This window comes from Oryx dammah, unplaced genomic scaffold (genome assembly GCF_014754425.2).
Source record: "Oryx dammah isolate SB20612 unplaced genomic scaffold, SCBI_Odam_1.1 HiC_scaffold_3, whole genome shotgun sequence".
Taxonomy (NCBI): domain Eukaryota; kingdom Metazoa; phylum Chordata; class Mammalia; order Artiodactyla; family Bovidae; genus Oryx; species Oryx dammah.
In genome coordinates, this window is record NW_024070187.1 from 100,526,129 (window position 1) to 100,546,367 (window position 20,239).

The following is a 20,239-nucleotide window of genomic DNA, read 5'->3' on the forward strand; positions in this document are numbered from 1 at the left end:
TTCAAGAAATAAATAATTCATAAACTTTAAACTGCATGCCATTTTAAGTAGTGAGGTGAAATTTTGCACAGTCATGCTCCATCCCACCCATAACCCAAATCATCACTTTGCCCATAAGTCAGTTAGTAGCCATCTTGGTTATTGGAGCAACCATCACAGCATCAAACTGTGTGATATAACTTATTTGTGTTTCTATAACTTATTGCACTTAAGAATGGCCCTGAAGTGCCAGAGTAGTGATGCTGGCAGTTTGAATTCACCAAAGAGAAGCCATAAGTGCTTCCTTTAAGTGAAAAGATGAATGTTCTCTACTTCATAAAGGAAGAAAAAAATATGCTGAGGTTAGTTCTATAGTACGAACAAATCTGTGAAATTGTGAAGAAGGAAAAAGAGTTCTGTTGTTGCACTTCAGACTGCAAATGTTATGACCACAGTGCGTGAAAGTGCTTAGTTAAGATGGAAAAGGCATTCAGTTTGTGAGCAGAAGACATGAACAGAAGCAAGTGTTGAGTACTGTCCATGGTTTCTGTCATTCACTGGGGGCTTTGAAACAAATCACGCTCAGATAAGGGAAGGGATTACTGTGACTCTTAGTAAAGTACTTCAGGCCAGTGTCTGTGTCTTATTTATGAATGAAGGAATGAATGCCAGTCATAGGCGTTTTGTAAATGATCGTCTAATGTTTCAAAACTCTTCACTTCAGCTGTTGCTGAACTTGTTGGATTATTTGGGGGATAACAGGGTTAGAAGGGACGTCAGGGCTTCTGTCCATTTTTGCTTGTGCAGTCTAGTGGTCAGTTTGGGAGACGTACACGTGCAAGTGGCTCAGGAGTAAAGAATCCGCCTGCCAGTGCAGGAGACGCAGGCTCAGTCCCTGGGTCAGGAAGACTCCCTGGAGGAGGAAATGCCAACCTACTCTAGTATTCTTGCCGAGATAACCCCATGGACAGCGGAGCCTGGAGGGCTACAGTCCACGGGGTCACTCAGACATGACTGAGCAGGCACACATGCACACACAAACCATACATAGATGAACTTTGCAAAATTAGTGAGAAATCGGTTAGTACAAGTATCAGCATAGTGTATGTCAAATTGGGCTGTATCTAGTTATTTTAATATTGATAATAACACTTTACTCTTATAAAAGGCTTTATACTTTGCAAAATGATTATACACATGGTAGATTCCTAGATCAGGATTATAGTGGGGAATAAGAAATCCAAATGACTTTACTTGGAAATACAAGTTTTAGACCAGACTAAAATTTTCAGCTCTTAAAAACAGATAAGATCTAAGAAGCTTTGTTTTTTTAGTTGCCAGTGGATTAAAAACAACCTACTCTTTTTTTTTCCTCCATAGAAGTTCTGTGTTTCCCTCAGATCAATTGAAAAGGATATCAGAGTAACTTAATTATAGATACTTTTTAACTCTACAATGTCTATAACTAACAGGGCAAATAAACATGCAATTACAAGTTGTGATAAAGTCTGTGAAGTTTAAAAAAGAAAGTGCTTGAAAAGAGAATAACCAAGGAGAACTGTGTTTAGCCTGGGTGATAGGAAACATCCTCAGAAGATAAAGACACTTAACATTAGTAAGGAAAAAGTGAAAAAAGATGAGTGATTTTGAAGAGCTTAAGAAAGGCCCATCAGTTTAAAGTCTAGTTAGGGAAGGCGAGAGTAAAATCATATGGAATGTAGAGGTGGACAGAAGCCAGATAATGCAGAGTCTTGAAAGGAATTTCCAGTTAAAATAATTTGTTCTGATGAAGATTGAGATGTAAGATTAACCATGCAAAAATTCCACTTGGCATCTTTTTCTGAGTGTAGGAAAATGCTTCTTTAAGACTTGGGTCTCTGGGACTCAGCTAAACTATGAACTAATTAATTTGTGTTCCCTAGAGAGACAGCCTTTACTTTAAAATTAAAAGGGCAAATGTGGTATTACTTATGTGTGCAATCTGAAGTATGATACAAGCAAACTTACTTACAAGATAGAAACAGACTCACAGATAAAACAAACTTATGGTTACCAGAGTTGAAAGGGGTTGGGAGTTGGGATTACTTAGTTTAAGATGGACAGATACTGACTTTTATATATAGAATATATAACAACATAGACCTCCTGTGTAACATAAGGAACTATATTCAGTATCATGGAATAAACTATAATGGAAAATAAAACATAAAAGTGGTTTTATATGTGTTTATAGATACATATACATTTATATGTTTATAACTGAATCACTTTCTTGTACGCCAAAAACTAACACAACATTGTAAATCAACTGTACTTCAATTTTAAAAGTATTTTTTAATAAATAAATGGGCAAGATAATTTAACACGTTGGAAATTTTAGATTTTAAACTGTTGTTCAGTTGCTAAGTCATGTCTGACTCTGCAACTGCATGGACTGCAGCCTGCCGGATTCCTCTGTCCTCCACTGTCTCCCAAAGTTTGCTCAAACTCATGTCCATTTAGTTGGTGATACTGTCCAACGATCTCATCCTCTGTCATCCCCTTCTCCTCCTGCCTTCAGTCTTTGCCGGCATCAGGATGTTTTCCAGTGAGTCGGCTCTTCACGTCAGGTGAATATTCAGGGTTGATTTCCTTTAAGATTGACTAGTTTGCTGTCCAAAGGATCTCAAGAATCTTCTCCAGCACCACAATTTGAAAGCATCAGTTCTTCGGCACTTAGCTTTCTTTATGGTCCAACTCTTACATCCGTACATGACTGCTGGGAAAAACATAGCTTTGACTATATTGACCTTTGTTGGCGAAGTGATGTTTCTGCTTTTTAATATGCTGCCTAGGTTTGTCATAGCTTTCCTCCCATGGAGCAAGCATCTTTTAATTTCATGGCTGCAGTCACCATCTACAGTGATTTTGGAGCCCAAGAAAATAAAGTCTGTCACTGTTTCCACTCTTTCCCGTTCTATTTGCCATGAAGTGAACTCTTAGTTTTTGAATGTTGAGTTTCAAGTCAGCTTTCACTCCTCTTTCACCCTCATCAAGAGGCTCTCTGGTTCCTTTTTTTACTTTCTGCCATTAGAGTGGTTCAGTTTCAGTTCAGTTCAGTCGCTCAGTCGTGTCCGACTCTCTGCGACCCCATGAATCGCGGCACGCCAGGCCTCCCTGTCCATCACCAACTCCCAGAGTTTACTCAAACTCATGTCCATCGAGTCAGTGATGCCATCCAGCCATCTCATCCTCTGTCGTCCCCTTCTCCTCCTGCCCCCAATCCCTCCCAGCATCAGGGTCTTTTCCAATGAGTCAACTCTTCACATGAGGTGGCCAAAGTATTGGAGTTTCAGGTATCATCTGCATATCTGAAGTTGTTGATATTTCTCCAGGCAGTCTTGATTCTAATTGTAATCCATCCATCCTGGCATTTCTCATAATGTGCTCTGCGTATAAGTTAAATAAGGAGGGTGGCAGTATACAGCCTTGACATACTCCTTTCCCAATTTGGAACCAGTCCGTTATTCCATGTCCGGTTCTAACTGTTGCTTCTTGACCCACATACAGGTTTCTCAGGAGACAGATAAAGTGATCTGGTATTCCCATCTCTTCAAGGATATTCCACAGTTTGTTTTGATCCACACAGTTAAAGGTTTTCACGTAGTCAGTGAAGCAGAAGTAGGTGTTTTTCTTGAATTCTCTTGTTTTCGCTGTGATCCAAAATGTTGGCAATTTGATCTCTGGCTCTCTGCCTTTTCTAAATCCAGCTTGTACATCTGGAAGAGCTCAGTTCACATACTGCTGAAGCCTCGCTTGAAGGATTTTAAGCATAACCTCACTAGTGTGTGAAATGAGTACAATAGTACAGTAGTTCGAATGTTCTTTGGCTTTGCCCTTCTTTGGGATTAGAATGAAAACTGATCTTTTCTATTCCTGTGGCCACTGCTGAGTTTTCCAGATTTGCTGAGTATTGAGTACAGCACGTAAACAGCATCATCTTTTAGAATTTTAAGTAGCTCAGCTGAAATTCCATCACCTCCACTAGCTTTATTCATAGTGATGCTTCCTAAAGCCCACTTGACTTCACACTCCAGACTGTCTGGCTGTAGGTGAGTCACCACACCATCGTGGTTATCTGGGTCATTATGATCTCTTTTGGATAGTTCTTCTGTGTATTCTTACCCTCTCTTCCTAATTTCTTCTGCTTCTGTTAGGTCCTTACTGTTTCTCTTCTTTATCATGCCCATCCTTGCATGAAATGTTCCCTTGATGTCTCCAGTTTTCTTGAGAGATCTCTAGTCTTTCCCATTTGATTGTTTTCCTCTATTTCGTTGTATTTTTCATTTAAGAACAGCTTCTTATCTCTCCTTGCTATCCTCTAGAACTCTGCATTCAGTTGGTTATATCTTTCCTTTTCTCCCTTGCCTTTCACTTCTCTTCTTTCCTAAGCTGTTTGTAAAGCCTCCTTAGACAACCACTTTGCCTTCTTGCATTTCTCTTCCTTTAGTATAGTTTTGGTCACTGTTTAAAAACATGTCACAACTTTTTAAGGAATCTCCACACTGTTCTCCATAGTGGCTGTACTAGTTTGCATTCCCACCAACAGTCTAAGAGGGTTCCCTTTTCTCCACACCCTCTCCAGCATTTATTGCTTGTAGACTTTTGGATCGCTGCTATTCTGACTGGTGTGAAATGGTACCTCATTGTGGTTTTGAGAAATAAAAACACCAATACAGTATACTAACACATATATATGGAATTTAGAAAGATGGTAATGATAACCCTGTATGCGAGACAGCAAAAGAGACACAGATGTTTAGAACGGACTTTTGGACTCTGTGGGAGAGGTGAGGGTGGGATGATTTGGGAGAATGGCATTGAAACATGTATACTATCATGTAAGAAACAAATCGCCAGTCTATGTTGGATACAGGATACAGGATGCTTGGGGCTGGTGCACAGGGATGATCCCGAGAGATGATATAGGGTGGGAGGTGGGAGGGGGGTGCAGGATGGGGAACTCGTACATCCGTGGCTGATTCATGTCGATGTATGGCAAAACCAATACAGTATTGTAAAGCAAAATAAAGTAAAAATAAAAATTTAAAAATAAATAAGTAAATAAAAAAATAAAAACATGTCACAAGTGCACATGTAAACAATCATTACTTTAGGTTTTCCTTTTTCTTTTTCCTTACCTGTGTACATTCATATCCCCTATGTAAGAAATGGAAAAACAAAGTGAAAGTGAAGATGGATAAATGGAGCCAGCAGTAATTCTTGAGCCACTGTGGATGCCTCAGCCAGAGTTTGGCATATATTAACTGAATAGCATGTTGTCTTTGTAACATGAGGATGAACGATAACAGTAAACATTGGCAATAATTAATAGGAAAAAACTGAACATTATATAAGATAGGTTTTTTTATAGTAGGCTATTTTGATATTGATTTCTTTTTATCGTAGCCTGCCAGAATGAATGGCTGTGAAGAACATTGTGAAGAAAAAGGCAAAAGTGAAAGGTAAGAAAATAATTTTTCAAGTATCAATTTCATTCTTTTTTTAGAAGCACTCTGAAGATTTCCATTTAGATGTTGATTTTTAAGTTAATTTATCTTCTCCTATAAAATGAGACTTGTTGACTAAATTATGAAACTACAGTTGAAAATTTTAAGTGTTTTCAAAATGTTACATGGCAGTTCTAGTGACATGTGACAATGTGTTTATTATAACATTGCTCAAAAAAAAAAAGCAATATATTCTCTTCACCATCAGAAAGAATTCAAGAAGGGTCTGCAAGAAGATACAGTGATAACAGTATCTTCTCCTGGTGTATTTATAGGCAACTTATTTTTCTACTTCTCTATTTTTCTATACCTCACAAATTTCATTCTTTAATAAAGCTATACCAGGTAAGAAAATAAGTAAAATAAAACCATAGCAGGTAAGAAACATTTTAAACCCCCACAAATGTTTTTCCTGTTGAAAACAGTTTCTAAGGTAAGATTTTTTATTTTGTTACACTAAATGATGTATCAGGAAAAGTTGTATGTATTGTTGCCCAGCAAAGCGATTGTATGTGAATTTTGCTTTGTATTAAATGATAACCAAGCAGTTGAAGGGAGTTATTTGCAAATTGACAGTGAATTTTTCACTAAGTAAAGTTAGTGCATGCTAAGTCACTTCAGTGGTGTCTGACTCTTTGTGACCCTATTAATGTAGAAGTGCATGGTTTTATACTTAAAAGATTAGCAGCTATCTGGGCCAACCACCAATATTTGTAAGACATAGGCTTTTCCCTGTTTGGCAGGTGAGGGGGAAGAAGAGTAAATTAGTATAAGTGGAAATTGAAAACATTATTAACACATAGATTTTTTAACATGTTCCCAATTCTTGGAAGCACTTTTGAAATTTTAACATCTCTGAAATCATGAAGGGTTATAAAATTATAGTCATTGATAGTATTTCTTTCTTAATGTAAACTAAGTAACAGTGTGTCTTATAATGATAGATGTCATGTGTTCAAAGAACTGTAGTACTGATACATTCCCTTCACCCTAGCAATTTTATTTCTAAGAATTGGTCCCAAGAAAAGTTATGACCAACCTAGATAGCATATTGAAAAGCAGAGACATTACTTTGCCGACTAAGGTCCATCTAGTCAAGGCTATGGTTTTTCCAGTAGTCATGTATGGATGTGAGAGTTGGACTGTGAAGAAGGCTGAGCGCCGAAGAATTGATGCTTTTGAACTGTGATGTTGGAGAAGACTCTTGAGAGTCCCTTGGACTGCAAGGAGATCCAACCAGTCCATTCTGAAGGAGATCAGCCCTGGGATTTCTTTGGAAGGAATGATGCTAAAGCTGAAACTCTAGTACTTTGGCCACCTCGTGTGAAGAGTTGACTCACTGGAAAAGACTTTGTTGTTGGGAGGGATTGGGGGCAGGAGGAGAAGGGGACGACTGAGGATGAGATGGCTGGATGGCATCACTGACTCAATGGGCGTGAATCTGAGTGAACTCTGGTGGTTGGTGATGGACAGGGAGGCCTGGCGTGCTGCGATTCATGGGGTCGCAAAGAGTCAGACACAACTGAGCGACTTAACTGAACTGAACCATATGTAGGCAGAGACATTTCTGTAGGAATATTCATTGCAATGTTGTTTATAGTAGTAAAAAGCCATAGTAAACACAAATTAGGATGTACTCATGCTAAGAGTCGGACACAACTGAGCGACTTCACTTTCACTTTTCACTTTCATGCACTGGAGAAGGAAATGGCAACCCACTCCAGTGTTCTTTCCTGGAGAATCACAGGGATGGGGGAGCCTGGTGGGCTGCCGTCTATGGGGTCACACAGGGTCGGACACGACTGAAGCGACTTAGCAGCAGCAGCAGCATACAATGAAATACTAAGCAACTGTTCAAAAGAATGAGAAAGAAGGGACGATCCTGGTGGGAGGAGCTGCAAAATATATCCTCCAGACAACATGAACTTACTGGAAGATCAGAGAGACCTTATGGATGCAGAGCTTGCAAATTATATGTTAATTGTGATGTACAATTAGTCGGAGCAGAGGAGAGCGTCCACTATAAAAGCAGCATAGTTGCTGTCCTGTTATGATGTTTCAGGAGCATTAGTACATGTCCTGCTTTAATGGTGTATACAGTGCCATCAGACAAATGTACTCTGCTTTGTTCCCCTGAGCATCAGAAAGTGAAAAATGTACTCTGGCCTTTGTGTTATCCTTTGTCATCTCATCTTATCACTAAACACTGTTCTCTTGTACGTAGCTTCTCTTTTCTAGCCACCTATTTTACCAAGGAGATGGCTTCTGCTGTGTACCCCTAGAATAATGAGAACTTGTGCTGAATTTTATTACATTAAGTGAATACCCAAATACAGGACTGTAGTCCATGGGGTCACACAGAGTCAGACGTGACTGAGCACATGCGTGCATACACACACACACACACACACACACACACACACACACACACACACACACACACACAGTATCTTTATACTGAGGACTTCCCTGGTGGCTCAGTGGTAAAGAATCCACCTTCCAAGAAGGAGATGGAAGTTTGATCCTTCAGTTGGAAAGATCCCTTGGAGGAGGAAATGGCAACCCACTCCAGTATTCTTGCCTGGGAAATCCCATGGGCAGAGGGGCCTGGTGGGCTACAGTCCATGGGGGTTGCAAAAGAGTTGGACAGGACTTAGCAACTAAACAGCAGCAAATACAGGAGTGTCCTCTTAGCCTCCTTTTGTAGCAAAAGATTGTCCATCAGTTGGGTCTTCTGTAATTAAAGAATCATTTTATTTACATAATTGTAATCACTGGTCCACAACAAAGAGTGGAAACAAACCATCACCTCTCCATCCCCAAGAGGACTCCTTCAACCAAAGACTTGGGGTTTATTTAAGCACACAATGTAAACTATATTAAGCAATCTGGCTCTCAGTCTTAGTACCATCTTTTGAGAGACCTCTGTGCCATGAGAGTGAAGTGAAGGAAGAAGCAAATGGGCAGGCTGAAGCACAAAAGAAGAAAGATTAGGCAGAGGTCCAACTAAACTTGTACACCCACGGAAGCCACAGAAGCAGAAACAAGGGAAGCCAGAGGCCAGGGATGCCGGTACAAATTGTTGGACTGCCTGCCTACTATCTAGAGCTTGTCTCAATGGATCTGGAACACCTATGGCCATTCTGATTGCCTTGAAAATCTCATGGACGGAGGAGCCTGTAGGCTGCGGTCCATGGGGTTGCTAAGAGTTGGACACGACTGAGCGACTTCACTTTCACTTTTCACTTTCATGCATTGGAGAAGGAAGTGGCAACCCACTCCAGTGTTCTTGCCTGGAGAATCCCAGGGACGGGGGAGCCTGGTGGGCTGCCGTCTGTGGGGTCGCACAGAGTCGGACACGACTGAAGCAACTTAGCAGCAGTAGCAGTGACCGCTTTTGAAAGACCCACCTTGCTCATATCAAAATGGTCCCTTTTGGTCCTTTACCCTGGACCTCTGATTTTATGGACTAATTCTCTTCTCAGTTGTGGCTGAATGTAATGTGTGTACAATAAATCATCTCTTTTGCCATCTTAGCTGAAGAAAAAAAAAATCTGTACCTCAGTTTAATTATATCTACCTATAAATTTTAGCAATTATGGATTTGAGGATTTTTAAGTCATATAATCTATTTTTAAATAGATTAAAAATAGATTATTTTATTATTAAAATTACTAAATACAATAATAATTGTGGAGATGTGTGGTTCAAGGACATAGTGTTTAAATTTATTTTGGTGAGAGAATGGAAGAAAATATTATAAATGTGTTTTGTTGTCATAGCTTAATTCAAAAGTCAGAAGAAAAGAAGACTGAGGATGATGAAATAACATGGGGAAGTGATGAATTGCCAATAGAAACAACAGACCACGAAGATTCCAGTAAAGGCAAGAAATTTATTAGCAACTTTTAATCAAAAACAATAGATAAAAAATATAAGTTTGAGAATTACAGTTTTCAGAATATATAGATATGTTATTTCACCGTAGGTCTACATTATTAGGTTCTATACATAAAGTTAAATCACATACACAGACATCAACATTCATTTATATGACCAGATTTTTTGCACAGTTGTTAGAATAAAATTGTCAATGGCTTGGAATAAAACGTGTAAATAGATGTATAGACACACAGAAACGCAAAATCAAAATTTTGCCATCTTGGAATAAGAAGTCAAGGAGCACGTTTTATTTATAGCAAAGTAGGAAGAACAGCTCAAAGACAGGAAAATGTTTAAGAGCAAAAATCAATTGGTCTGTTCTCACTATTAGTGCCTCCTTGTTTTAATCTGAGCTAACAGAGCAATAAAGTTCCATCTAGTGTTAAACTTCTCTTTTCTCATGTAAGGAAATGTTATACTAATATAATGAAATAGCATGGTTTTGTAATTTGCAGTCATTGTTGAAAGAAACTAAAGAAGTTGAATTAATACTTTTTTTGATTTAGGTAGATTGTTGGTATCAAAGGAAATGCTCAAATCCTGTAGTCCAGGTTCATCCCTCCAGCCTCTGAGCTCCTGTTGCATTCACACTCAGTCCTGTAAAAGTTTGCAGTTATTTCATATGACTGAATTTTGTATTCACAACTAGCCTTCACTCCAGACAGACGTTAAGCTTCTCGAGTATCCCCCTGCAGTGCCTGGAATTACTGTTGCTTGAATAGTAGCTGCATCATCAAAATCCTCCTATCAACTGATTGATGTAATTAAAGCTACACTTGTGCAGACGATAGCAAGAAGTCTCTCCTACATTTTTTCCCGGATAACAGTTGTCTTCTGTTATCAGCAGTTTCCATAGACAGTGCAGATACTAAATTAGACACATACCACTTCCTTAGACACTGAGAAAACTATAAAATGCCAGAGATAGTGGCACTGAGTACCAGGGGTGGGTAGAGAGAGGAGAAATCAGTGTTTCCAGGGCAGTGTTCCCTGATAAGGAGTTTCTGGAGCATCCCTTCTTCATTTTTCCTCCATGTGCTTGGAAGCCAATTTAAATGCAAAAAACAGGACTAAATACATTTTTATCAAGTAAACAGTCCCATTTGAATCCAAAGAAACAGAAACAACTTAAACTCCTTTAGAAACTTTTAAGTAATTGACAGTTAAGAGCCCTTAAGAACGCTGAACATTCAGCAAGGAGTTCCCTTAAAAGTTGGATACAAGGATCTTGCTATGGCCAGGATTTCCCTTTGTTGACTGTAGATATCTGCCTACTTGTTAATTCTATTGCCTTATTAATTTCAATACTCTCAACTTTTGTAAAAACCAGATGAAGTGAGGATAAGCTCAAATTGGTTCTCTTATTGGCTAAATCAGTTCTGGGGGGATTTTTTTTAATTAACTGGTGTCTTCTTTTTAGAGCATCCCTTTCTGACAAATGAGGAACTTACCACACTCCCCATCGTCAAAGTGCTTCCCTCTGGGAAATACACTGGTGCCAAGCTGAAGTCAGTCATTCGAATGTTGCGGGGTTTACTTGATCAAGGAATCCCATCTAAGGAACTGGAGGTAAGGAGCTTCTGACAGTGGTTCTTTCTCAGATGAAGTTTTATGCAAGATTAAAATAAATTTTGAAAAATTTGAAAATGTCTACTTCTTTACAACCTCCAACTATAAAAGCACCATCTTGTCATTTCTAGCATGCTCAGTCACTCAGTCATGTCTGACTCTTTGCAACCCCATGAGCTGTAACCCTGCCAGGCTCCTCTGTCCATGGGATTTTCCAGGCAAGAATACTGGAGTGGGTTGCCATTAATTTCTAGCAGTAAATTAATTTTTCTGATTAGAGTCCCAATAGAATAAAGGAATCGATTTAGACATTTTGAAGCTTGATAAATCTCCTTGAAGAATATCCTCTTATGTTAAGATGAAGAGATTTTTTAAAAAGCCAAGTATCAACTCTAACCATCCACTAAACTTCATAGTTAATACACTATAGATGTGATGCATCATTTCCAACAGTTTCTTGATTTAGTATTGGGATTTTAGTCTGATTTGTATCAACAGGACATAACTATTTCTAAACAAAGTTTGCCCTAATCAATAGTCAGTTTTGCTGCCTGTACATTTAAAGCATTTGCAATCATTACAATGAATTACTGCATATCTCAACAAATTTAATTCTATTTCTATTTTTGCTTAACAGAATCTTCAAGAATTAAAACCTTTGGATCAATGTCTAATTGGACAGACGAAGGAAAACAGAAGGAAGAACCGATATAAAAATATACTGCCCTGTAAGTTCCAGTTTGGTTTCAAATCAAATGTATGTTTAATATAATTTAAACCAGTTTAAAACTTACGTGCTAGTCTATCACTCACGTAAGTGTGCACACACACAGAGACATACATCCACAGATTTACATCAGTAACAAATAAATTTATATAGTGTGTGTGAACTCTCTTCAAAGTTTCTTTGTATTCTGAAAATTGATCAGGGGAATCTTAACTGTATCTTCAGACATTCGTGAATTTTTAAGGTCTTTCTAAAAATATTAAATGGCTTCTGGATAAGCAGTTTCTTAGTTCGTGTGTCACAGTCAGATCTATATATTCTGCATTTTAAGCACAGAGAATGTCTGTGGTCCATAACAGTCGTGGATGTGCCTGTGGCCACTGTGGGATTACCAGGTTGCACTGTCCTTTGAATTGTTTCGGATGCCACGTGGAAAAACTGGTGACCCTATTTTTACCCATCCCATTTCATCAGTCAGCATGTGACTTTTTAAAAATATATATGAATATGTGTACATAACTAAAATACTAACATCTAGCAACTTCTCATAATAATCATGGGTCATATATACATATATCGGCATATTGAATTGTATCACATGACACATTGACCTGATCTTTGCCAGGAAGTCATAACTTCCAAGATAAATAATAGAACCAATAATGACAAACATGCAATAAAAATAACACAATTGAATTTTTTCAATCAGGGTAGAAGATACAAAATTCATTTAGAAAAACCTCCTTTAAGAGTTGAATTTCATATAAATTAAATGCATTTCAAGAAAAAAATTTTTTTTTAAAGAATTGAGTCTTAGACAAGATTTTTTTCAATGGAATAAGTAAAAATGGAATAGAGCCTGGCTTGCCATAAAGTACATGATGATTATTTCAGGCAAATAAAAAAATGGCCGGACTCGTATCTCAAAGCAGAATGGGATAAATCAAGAATTACTGAGTGGATTTGCTTCTGTGGAACAAGAAACAGAAGTCAAGTAATAGAAGGGCAATTGACAGAGGATTTTGAAATCTATTACTAAATGTTATAATTTGGCAATCACAGAAATAACCAGTTAAATTTGTGAATATTTAAAATAGAAATTACTTGCAATGTATAAGTATATACAAATTAATTCTCTTGGATAAGATGGCTTATATAGTGCTCACTTCGGCAGCACATATACTAAAATTGGAACAATACAGAGAAGATTAGCATGGCCCCTGCGCAAGGATGACATGCAAGTTCGTGAAGCGTTCCATGGGTTTTTAATGGAATATTACTCAGCCATAAAAAGGAATGCATTTGAGTCAGTTCTAATGAGGTGGATGAACCTAGAACCTATTATACAGAGTGAAGTGAGTCAGAAAGAGAAATACCGTATTCTAACACATATATACGGAATCTAGAAAAATGGTACTGAAGAATTTATTTACAGGGCAACAATGGAGAAACAGACATAGAGAACAGACTGATGGACATGGGGAGAGGGGAGGAGAGGGTGAGATGTATGGAAAGAGTAACATGGAAGCTTACATTACCATATGTAAAATAGTTGGCCAACGGGAATTTGCTGTATGGCTCAGAAAACTCAAACAGGGGCTCTGTATCAACCCAGAAGGGTGGGATGGGGCAGGAGATGGGAGGGAGGTTCAGGGGGGAGGCGATATATGTATACCTATGGCTGATTCAGGTTGAGGTTTGACAGAAAACAGCAAAATTCTGTAAAACAATTATCCTTCAATAAAAAATAAATTTGAAAAAGAAAAATGGCTTATATATACTTTTCACTGGGGAGCCTGCTTTGAAAATTTATATTTTGACTATATGAAATTACAATGCTTGGAGAATGAAGCAACCTACCTTTTTATTTATTGCATTAGTTTATTATTTTGGCTGCTTACTTAAAAGAATATAATTAGATAAGCATTAATTGTGCCAATCATATTTGTAATAAGTACTTTAGTAGTTTTCCAACTTGGGGGGAAACTCACTGAGTTACATCTTAAATATACTTGCAACATGAGGGAAATGTACAAAATTATTTCATTGTACTACACCTTGAAAACATGCCTTTATTAAAATGTTTGTGATTTCATCTGTGGTTATGAGGAAAGTCTCAATCTTTGACTCACCTAGTCGATGAGGCTCTTGTTTAAAAATGCATGATATGGATGACTGTATATTGTGATGGGAAATTCACAGATGACGCTACCAGAGTGCCTCTTGGAGATGAAGGTGGATACATCAACGCCAGCTTCATCAAGATACCAGTGGGGAGAGAAGAGTTTGTCTACATCGCCTGCCAAGGACCTCTCCCCACGACTGTTGGAGATTTCTGGCAGATGATTTGGGAACAAAACTCCACAGTGATAGCCATGATGACCCAAGAAGTAGAAGGGGAAAAAATCAAATGCCAGCGCTATTGGCCTAACGTCCTAGGCAAATCGACCATGGTCAGCAACAGACTTCGACTGGCTCTTGTGAAAGTGCAGCAGCTGAAGGGCTTTGTAGTAAGGGCAATGACCCTGGAGGACATTCAGGTGCGTGGATTCACTCTTTCCATGATTACGTCTGTGTCTTTCTCTGAATAAAAGCTAATGATTTGAGTCCCATTTCAGTGGAACTAATTCCACCCATTATTTTTAATCTAATAGAAACTTTACTGTGACCCTTGTCATGAATTCTGCCAGTTTCCTCCAGTATGTTGTTTAGTGACTAAATCATGTCCAACTGTTTTGCAACCCCCTGGACTATAGCCCGCCAGACTCCTCTGTCCATGGGATTTCCCAGGCAGGAATACTGCAGAGGGTTGCCATTTCCTTCTCCAGGGGATCTTCCTAACCCGGGGATCAAACTCACATGTCCTGCATTGGCAGGTGGATTCTTTACCACTAAACTACCAGGGAAGCCCTTCCTCCAGTATATACTGTATTAAAATGAAAATGGAAATGCGAGACTTTTACAGAATCAACCATCATCCTTTGCTTGGTGTGATACCACAGAACAGCTCAAAAACTATATGCTAGAAACTTTTTTTTTTTAAGGTCAAACCTCTAAGTAGGCTCAATAAAACTTAAAAAAAAAAACTCCATGTAGAAAATAATCCTCTACAAAGACAACATATTTTAATATAAGGACAATTGTAGCATAAATGTTTGTTAATCAGGTAATTCCGATTGCTCCACCTAAGCACTGAACAAATTATCTTAAATTAGATAAGTGGTTATACCTGAGGTTAAGCTTCTACTGTTTCTCCACCTCCACACACGCTCGCATTTTTTCCTTCGTCCACCCAGTAATGCTAACTTGGTTTGAGTAATGTGTTTCCTATTGGAGTTTTAACTTTGTTAAAGAATAATTTTATTTTCATAGAAACAAAGCTTATTGACTCAGTGTTGTTGGTGGCGTGTATACAGAGCCTGAGAATTTCCTTCATGATTTCTGATTTGTGATTTTACAAAGATTACACCTCTGTATTCATTTACACCAGCCTACGCATTACTTGGGGGCTTCCCTGGTGCCTCATATGGTAAAGAACCTGCCTGCAGTGTGGGAGACCCAGATTCGATCCCTGGGTCAGGCAGATCCCCTGGAGAAGGGAATCGCTCACTATCCACTCCAATTCCGTTCAGTCTCTCAGTCGTGTCCAACTCTTTGCAACTTCATGGACTGCAGCACGCCAGGCTTCCACTCCAGTATGCTAGCACAATTGTTCGATATTTCTTAAATGACTTATTAAACAACACATGTTTATAGAGCTTGGACTTTGTTATAGAATCTAGGGATTCAGAAGTTAACCATACAACCAAAGGAAATTGCTGACCTCATGGGAAGTAATTTCTAATGAGAAGATACTGATGTGGATGCTGTGAGAGAGACATCATCACAGGGACATTATGGGGAGGGAAGCATTTCAGTCAGAAAGAGCAAGTGCAAAGGTCCTGAGACTAGACGGTGCCTAGTGTTTTTAAAGAACCAGAGAGGACCCTGTGCTGGAGCAGAGTGGCCAGGAGGAAGAGGTTAGGTGTGAGAGGAAGCCGGACCACATCTGTAGGGTTTTTAAGCCTCTGCAATGACTGTGGCTTTCACCTGAGTGAATTTGAAAAGGGGTCATTTGAAATAAATAGATAAATAAAGGTTGCTATTCATAACAAAACATAATTTGCTTTTAGGGTTTCCAAACAGTATTTTTTTACCAATATTTAAAGCATGAATCTAGTAACCTTTTTTATTTTTCATTGGAGGATAATTGCTTTACAATGTGTGGGTTTCTGCCATTACAGCAATCTAGTAGCCTTCTTTATAAAGGTCCTCCATGTGTTGTCTGATGGAGTCTCTTTGTCTCTTCCATTTTTATTTGGATCTAATCCAACAGACCAGGCAAAATTTTAAAGGACAAAATAGTAAGAATTAATTATATGTAAACAACATAGTATACCTTTATCTACTTATTCTGTTGTACAATTTCAGACAGGAGAGGTACGACATATTTCTCATCTGAATTTCACTGCTTGGCCAGACCACGATACACCTTCCCAGCCGGACGACTTGTTGACATTTATCTCCTACATGAGACATGTTCACAGATCGGGCCCAATCATCACACACTGCAGTGCGGGCATTGGACGTTCAGGGACCCTGATATGCATAGATGTGGTTCTAGGATTAATCAGTCAAGATCTTGAAGTGAGTACAGGATGTGTTGTGATCTCAGAATTTTTTATTTTATTAGTTCGTATGAATGACAGTTTTCTTACTACATAGAATTGCATTTTAGTAAACTTTCAAAACTGCATAGGGCATAATCAAGAAGAAAATAATATTCCAAACTTATATTTGTTTTACTGGGGTTTTTTAACCATCCATTTAAAGCCCCTTATATGGCATTGCATTTTTACTCTGTATAGTCTTTAGACTTGTGTAAGATATTCATTGTTGTTATCACACTTTTAGAGACAGAAATATTAAAGCGCCAAAGAAAGTGTATCTTTGAAATGAAAAAGTTTATATTATTTTATTGTTGTTATTGTTACCTATAGGTGGGAAACACATACTTTATTATACAAATTGATACTGAATTGTCTATCTATAAACAATTACTCCTGATTTTTCAAATTACTACTAAATAAGCAAAGTTAATAAGCGTATAATCTTACTTAAAACCTAAATTAGTATAAATCATACTTAAAATGTTATCTTACTATACACAATATGTAACTAATCATTATCTCTTAAAGAATTTGCCAAGAACCATACTATCTTGCTCTTCACACTCACGATAATTTAAGTAGGACAAAACAAAATAGTCTATAATCTCCGTTGGGAATATGAAAAGATCAGGAATTTTGTTCTGAGCAGCAAAATATAGGAAAAATAGTTAATGGAGGACACTAGAAATTAGTCATTCCAAAGGAAAGAGAATTCCCATTGGGGATTTTCTAATAGAATAAACTTCCTAATTCTTAGAAAGATCATAAAATTATCAAATGATGGCAAAGTCAGTTCACCAACTTATTTTGCCTGGAAGAGTTTCTCAAGACTGATAGAAGGGAAAGGAGATTGGGGTGAAGAAATCTATATAAGCCACTCCTTGGTGACCTTTGGGGTTCACAATCAATTACCATTTTTGTATGACATACAGGCTCTGTTTCCTTTGGCAGTTCGACATCTCTGATTTAGTGCGCTGCATGAGACTGCAGAGACACGGAATGGTTCAGACAGAGGTGAGTGTCGGCTCGTACCTTCTGATGAAGCTTTTTGTAAAAGCATTTCTAGGGCTGTCTTTTTTCAATGTTGTCTTTTAGTTTAAAAAATAAGAAAATGCAATACCAACAATGAATAGATTACAGAGAATAGGATGGCACATTGGGGGCAAAAATTTGAGGTGGGACAAAATGGCATGTAGTTAGTAGCATTTCAATTCCAACCTAAAAAAGAGAGAGAAGGTAATATTCTTGCTACAGAATTTTCCTGAGAGGGAATGGATTCAGCAGCATTGACTTGAAGGCAGAAAGGGAGTCTGGAGTTCTTAGCTTGGGAAAGAGTTCATTTATCCTCTGCTTTGGTCATTTTCATTTCTCTTACCTAAAGTCAAAAGATAGGTTATGTCACCCACTGACCTGCAGACATGGGTCCTTCCCAGGGACTACATGACTTAGAGTGTCTGTCTACTCTGCATAGTTCAACTGTCCTTTTTGTTTATATTGAGAGGGGAATACATTGCATAGTTCTGTATCCCACATCTTACATTCAACCCTATAACACGATTTTTCCATATTTTCAAAGTTGCTCAAACATCACTTCCAATAGTGGTGAAGCTACATATATCAGTATATATTCACACTATACATCTGGTCTTCTCTTCCTCTCGCTTCTTTTTCTACCTCTTTTTTTTTTTGTTGTTTGATGTGGAAGCTGTGTTCCTATATCTGCTAACTTTTATTTCTCTAGCTCCCCAAAAATACAGAAGTTTACTATTTTTAAAATTAAAACTTGCCACCTTTCCTTTCATATACCTTTTAAATTCAAATTAAGTCTCCTAAATATTAAGCTGATTCAGTCTTTTTTTTTTTTAGATAAAGAAAACATATTAAAAAAATAGTTCTTTAGACCCAGGAAGTTCATTTGTTCAGCAGATATTAAGTGCCTACTGTATGCCAGGCACTCTAGTTCTAGGCACTTGGAGCATGTCAGTGAATAACATGAATAACAAAGGTCTTCTGCCAGAATAAAAGATCTTCTAGTGGATGGTGATGAGCAAGGCAGATAATAAATCCATTAACTGTACTCAGTTATGATATACGTTATAAGATCTTTGAAAGTGGTAAGTGCTTTAGAAGGAAAAAGAGTGGAGTAGAGGATGAGTCATGGCAGGCTGGGTGATATTTTACATAGAGTGGTACCACTGAGGATGTAACCCCTTGAGCAAAGATGTAAAGGACGTGAAGCAGGTGGTCATGTGGATGTCTGGGAGGAAGAATCTTTCAGGCAGACAGAACCACCTTCGAAGAGGTCCATGATAGGAGTTTGTCTGCTGTGTTCAAGAGTAGTCACAACCAGTGTGGCTGAGGCAGAGGGAGCAGGAGGGGAGGTGTGAGAGGAGGTGATGGGGCCAGAGCTTGGGGCTTCCCCCTGAGTGAGATGGAACCATCACAGGATTGTCAGTATGGAATGACATGAGCTAACTCCCCTCTTAAAGGACCACTCCAGCTGCTGTGCTAGAACAAGATGTGGTTTGGGGAGGAGGGTGTGGGGTTAGAAACCGGAGGACCATGAGTATCACTAAAGCACAAAAAAGAGAGGTGGCCCACCCATCAGAGACAACTTGAGTTAGCACTCACACCCCACCCCCACCCCAAGGCTTCTTCCTTCCACATTTTGTCAGTCGGGTTTCTCTTTCTTGTCATTTTCATGACACTGCACAATTCTGTATCCTGCTTTTACTTTCAACCTTATAACACAGCTTTTCCATATTTTCAAAATTACTCAAACATTGCTTCCAACAGTGGTGAAGCTATTTATCATATATTCACACTATACATCTAAAGTCTGCTCTCCCTGTCTCCTTTTTTTTTTTTTTCTCTAGGATCAATATATTTTCTGCTATCAAGTCATCCTTTATGTCCTGACACGTCTTCAAGCTGAAGAAGAGCAAAAAGAGCAGCCCCAGCCTCTGAAATGACATGAGAAGAACAGCCTTCTGGATGTCTGTCCATTTCTTTGCTCTCTACTTAAAGGTCACCGGACAGCAAGCCCATGCTTATTCTCCTCTACCTTAGAGGGGCGTTCTTAATAACAGTAAATAACGGTGACATGCTGTATTTTTACAGCTGCTTCAGTCTGTGATAAGTATCAGAGGTCTTTTAACACTAACTGAATAATGCAGATCTTAGGGATGAATAAGGCAGCATTTGATTATAGACATATCGAGTCTATTTTTCATGCACCAATCTTGTTTATAGCAAAATTATTTTCCAGTATTTTTTTAAAAACTAGAGCTATTTTATAGGGGATACTTGAAGCCAGTATTTAAGCTTTAAATGACAGTAATATTGGCATAGAAAAAAAAAGGTAGCAAACGTTCACTATATCAATTTCTAATGTTTACTATCTAGAACTTCCTGTAATATATTTATATACTTTTCCATGAAAATAGAGATACCAAATATGTTTGTAACTGCATCATGTTATACATCTGCTCACTTTGTAAATAAAAATACACCTTAAAATGAACAAGCCAAAAGTGTGTGCAGACAAGTTTAACATTTTCAGTGTGCTGTTTTTTAACAACATCTAGGACCATGTGAAGGCAGGAACTTCTAGACTCCAACTTCCCATCTTCCCATTTGATCCCAGTCATGCCAACCTCAGAGACTGGGAGTATTGTTGGAACCCCTGGAGATCTGCAGACTCTGACATGAGGGTCAGGTACTGACTAACAGTGGCTAAGAAATTCATTCTCCCTTCCTGCCTC

At 38.3% G+C, this 20,239-nt stretch overlaps 1 protein-coding gene and 1 non-coding gene across 10 annotated transcripts in view; both read left to right on the forward strand.

The window, feature by feature from the left end:
- PTPN13 (protein tyrosine phosphatase non-receptor type 13) overlaps window positions 1-19,998 on the forward strand; it is a 221,198-nt gene extending 201,200 nt beyond the window's left edge. For all 9 annotated transcript variants that reach the window (XM_040237277.1, XM_040237279.1, XM_040237283.1 and 6 more), the window contains 8 exons: window positions 5,428-5,483; window positions 9,311-9,414; window positions 10,891-11,039; window positions 11,677-11,767; window positions 13,969-14,306; window positions 16,237-16,452; window positions 17,427-17,489; window positions 19,352-19,998. In XM_040237277.1, coding sequence (XP_040093211.1) covers window positions 5,428-5,483; window positions 9,311-9,414; window positions 10,891-11,039; window positions 11,677-11,767; window positions 13,969-14,306; window positions 16,237-16,452; window positions 17,427-17,489; window positions 19,352-19,447 — 1,113 coding nt within the window. In that variant the 3' untranslated portion in view covers window positions 19,448-19,998. The remainder of the gene's footprint in view (window positions 1-5,427; window positions 5,484-9,310; window positions 9,415-10,890; window positions 11,040-11,676; window positions 11,768-13,968; window positions 14,307-16,236; window positions 16,453-17,426; window positions 17,490-19,351) is intronic.
- Window positions 12,925-13,031, forward strand: LOC120862314. Its single transcript, XR_005720742.1, has one exon. It is a non-coding gene; the product is annotated as a U6 spliceosomal RNA (small nuclear RNA).
- Window positions 19,999-20,239: the final 241 nt, after the last annotated feature.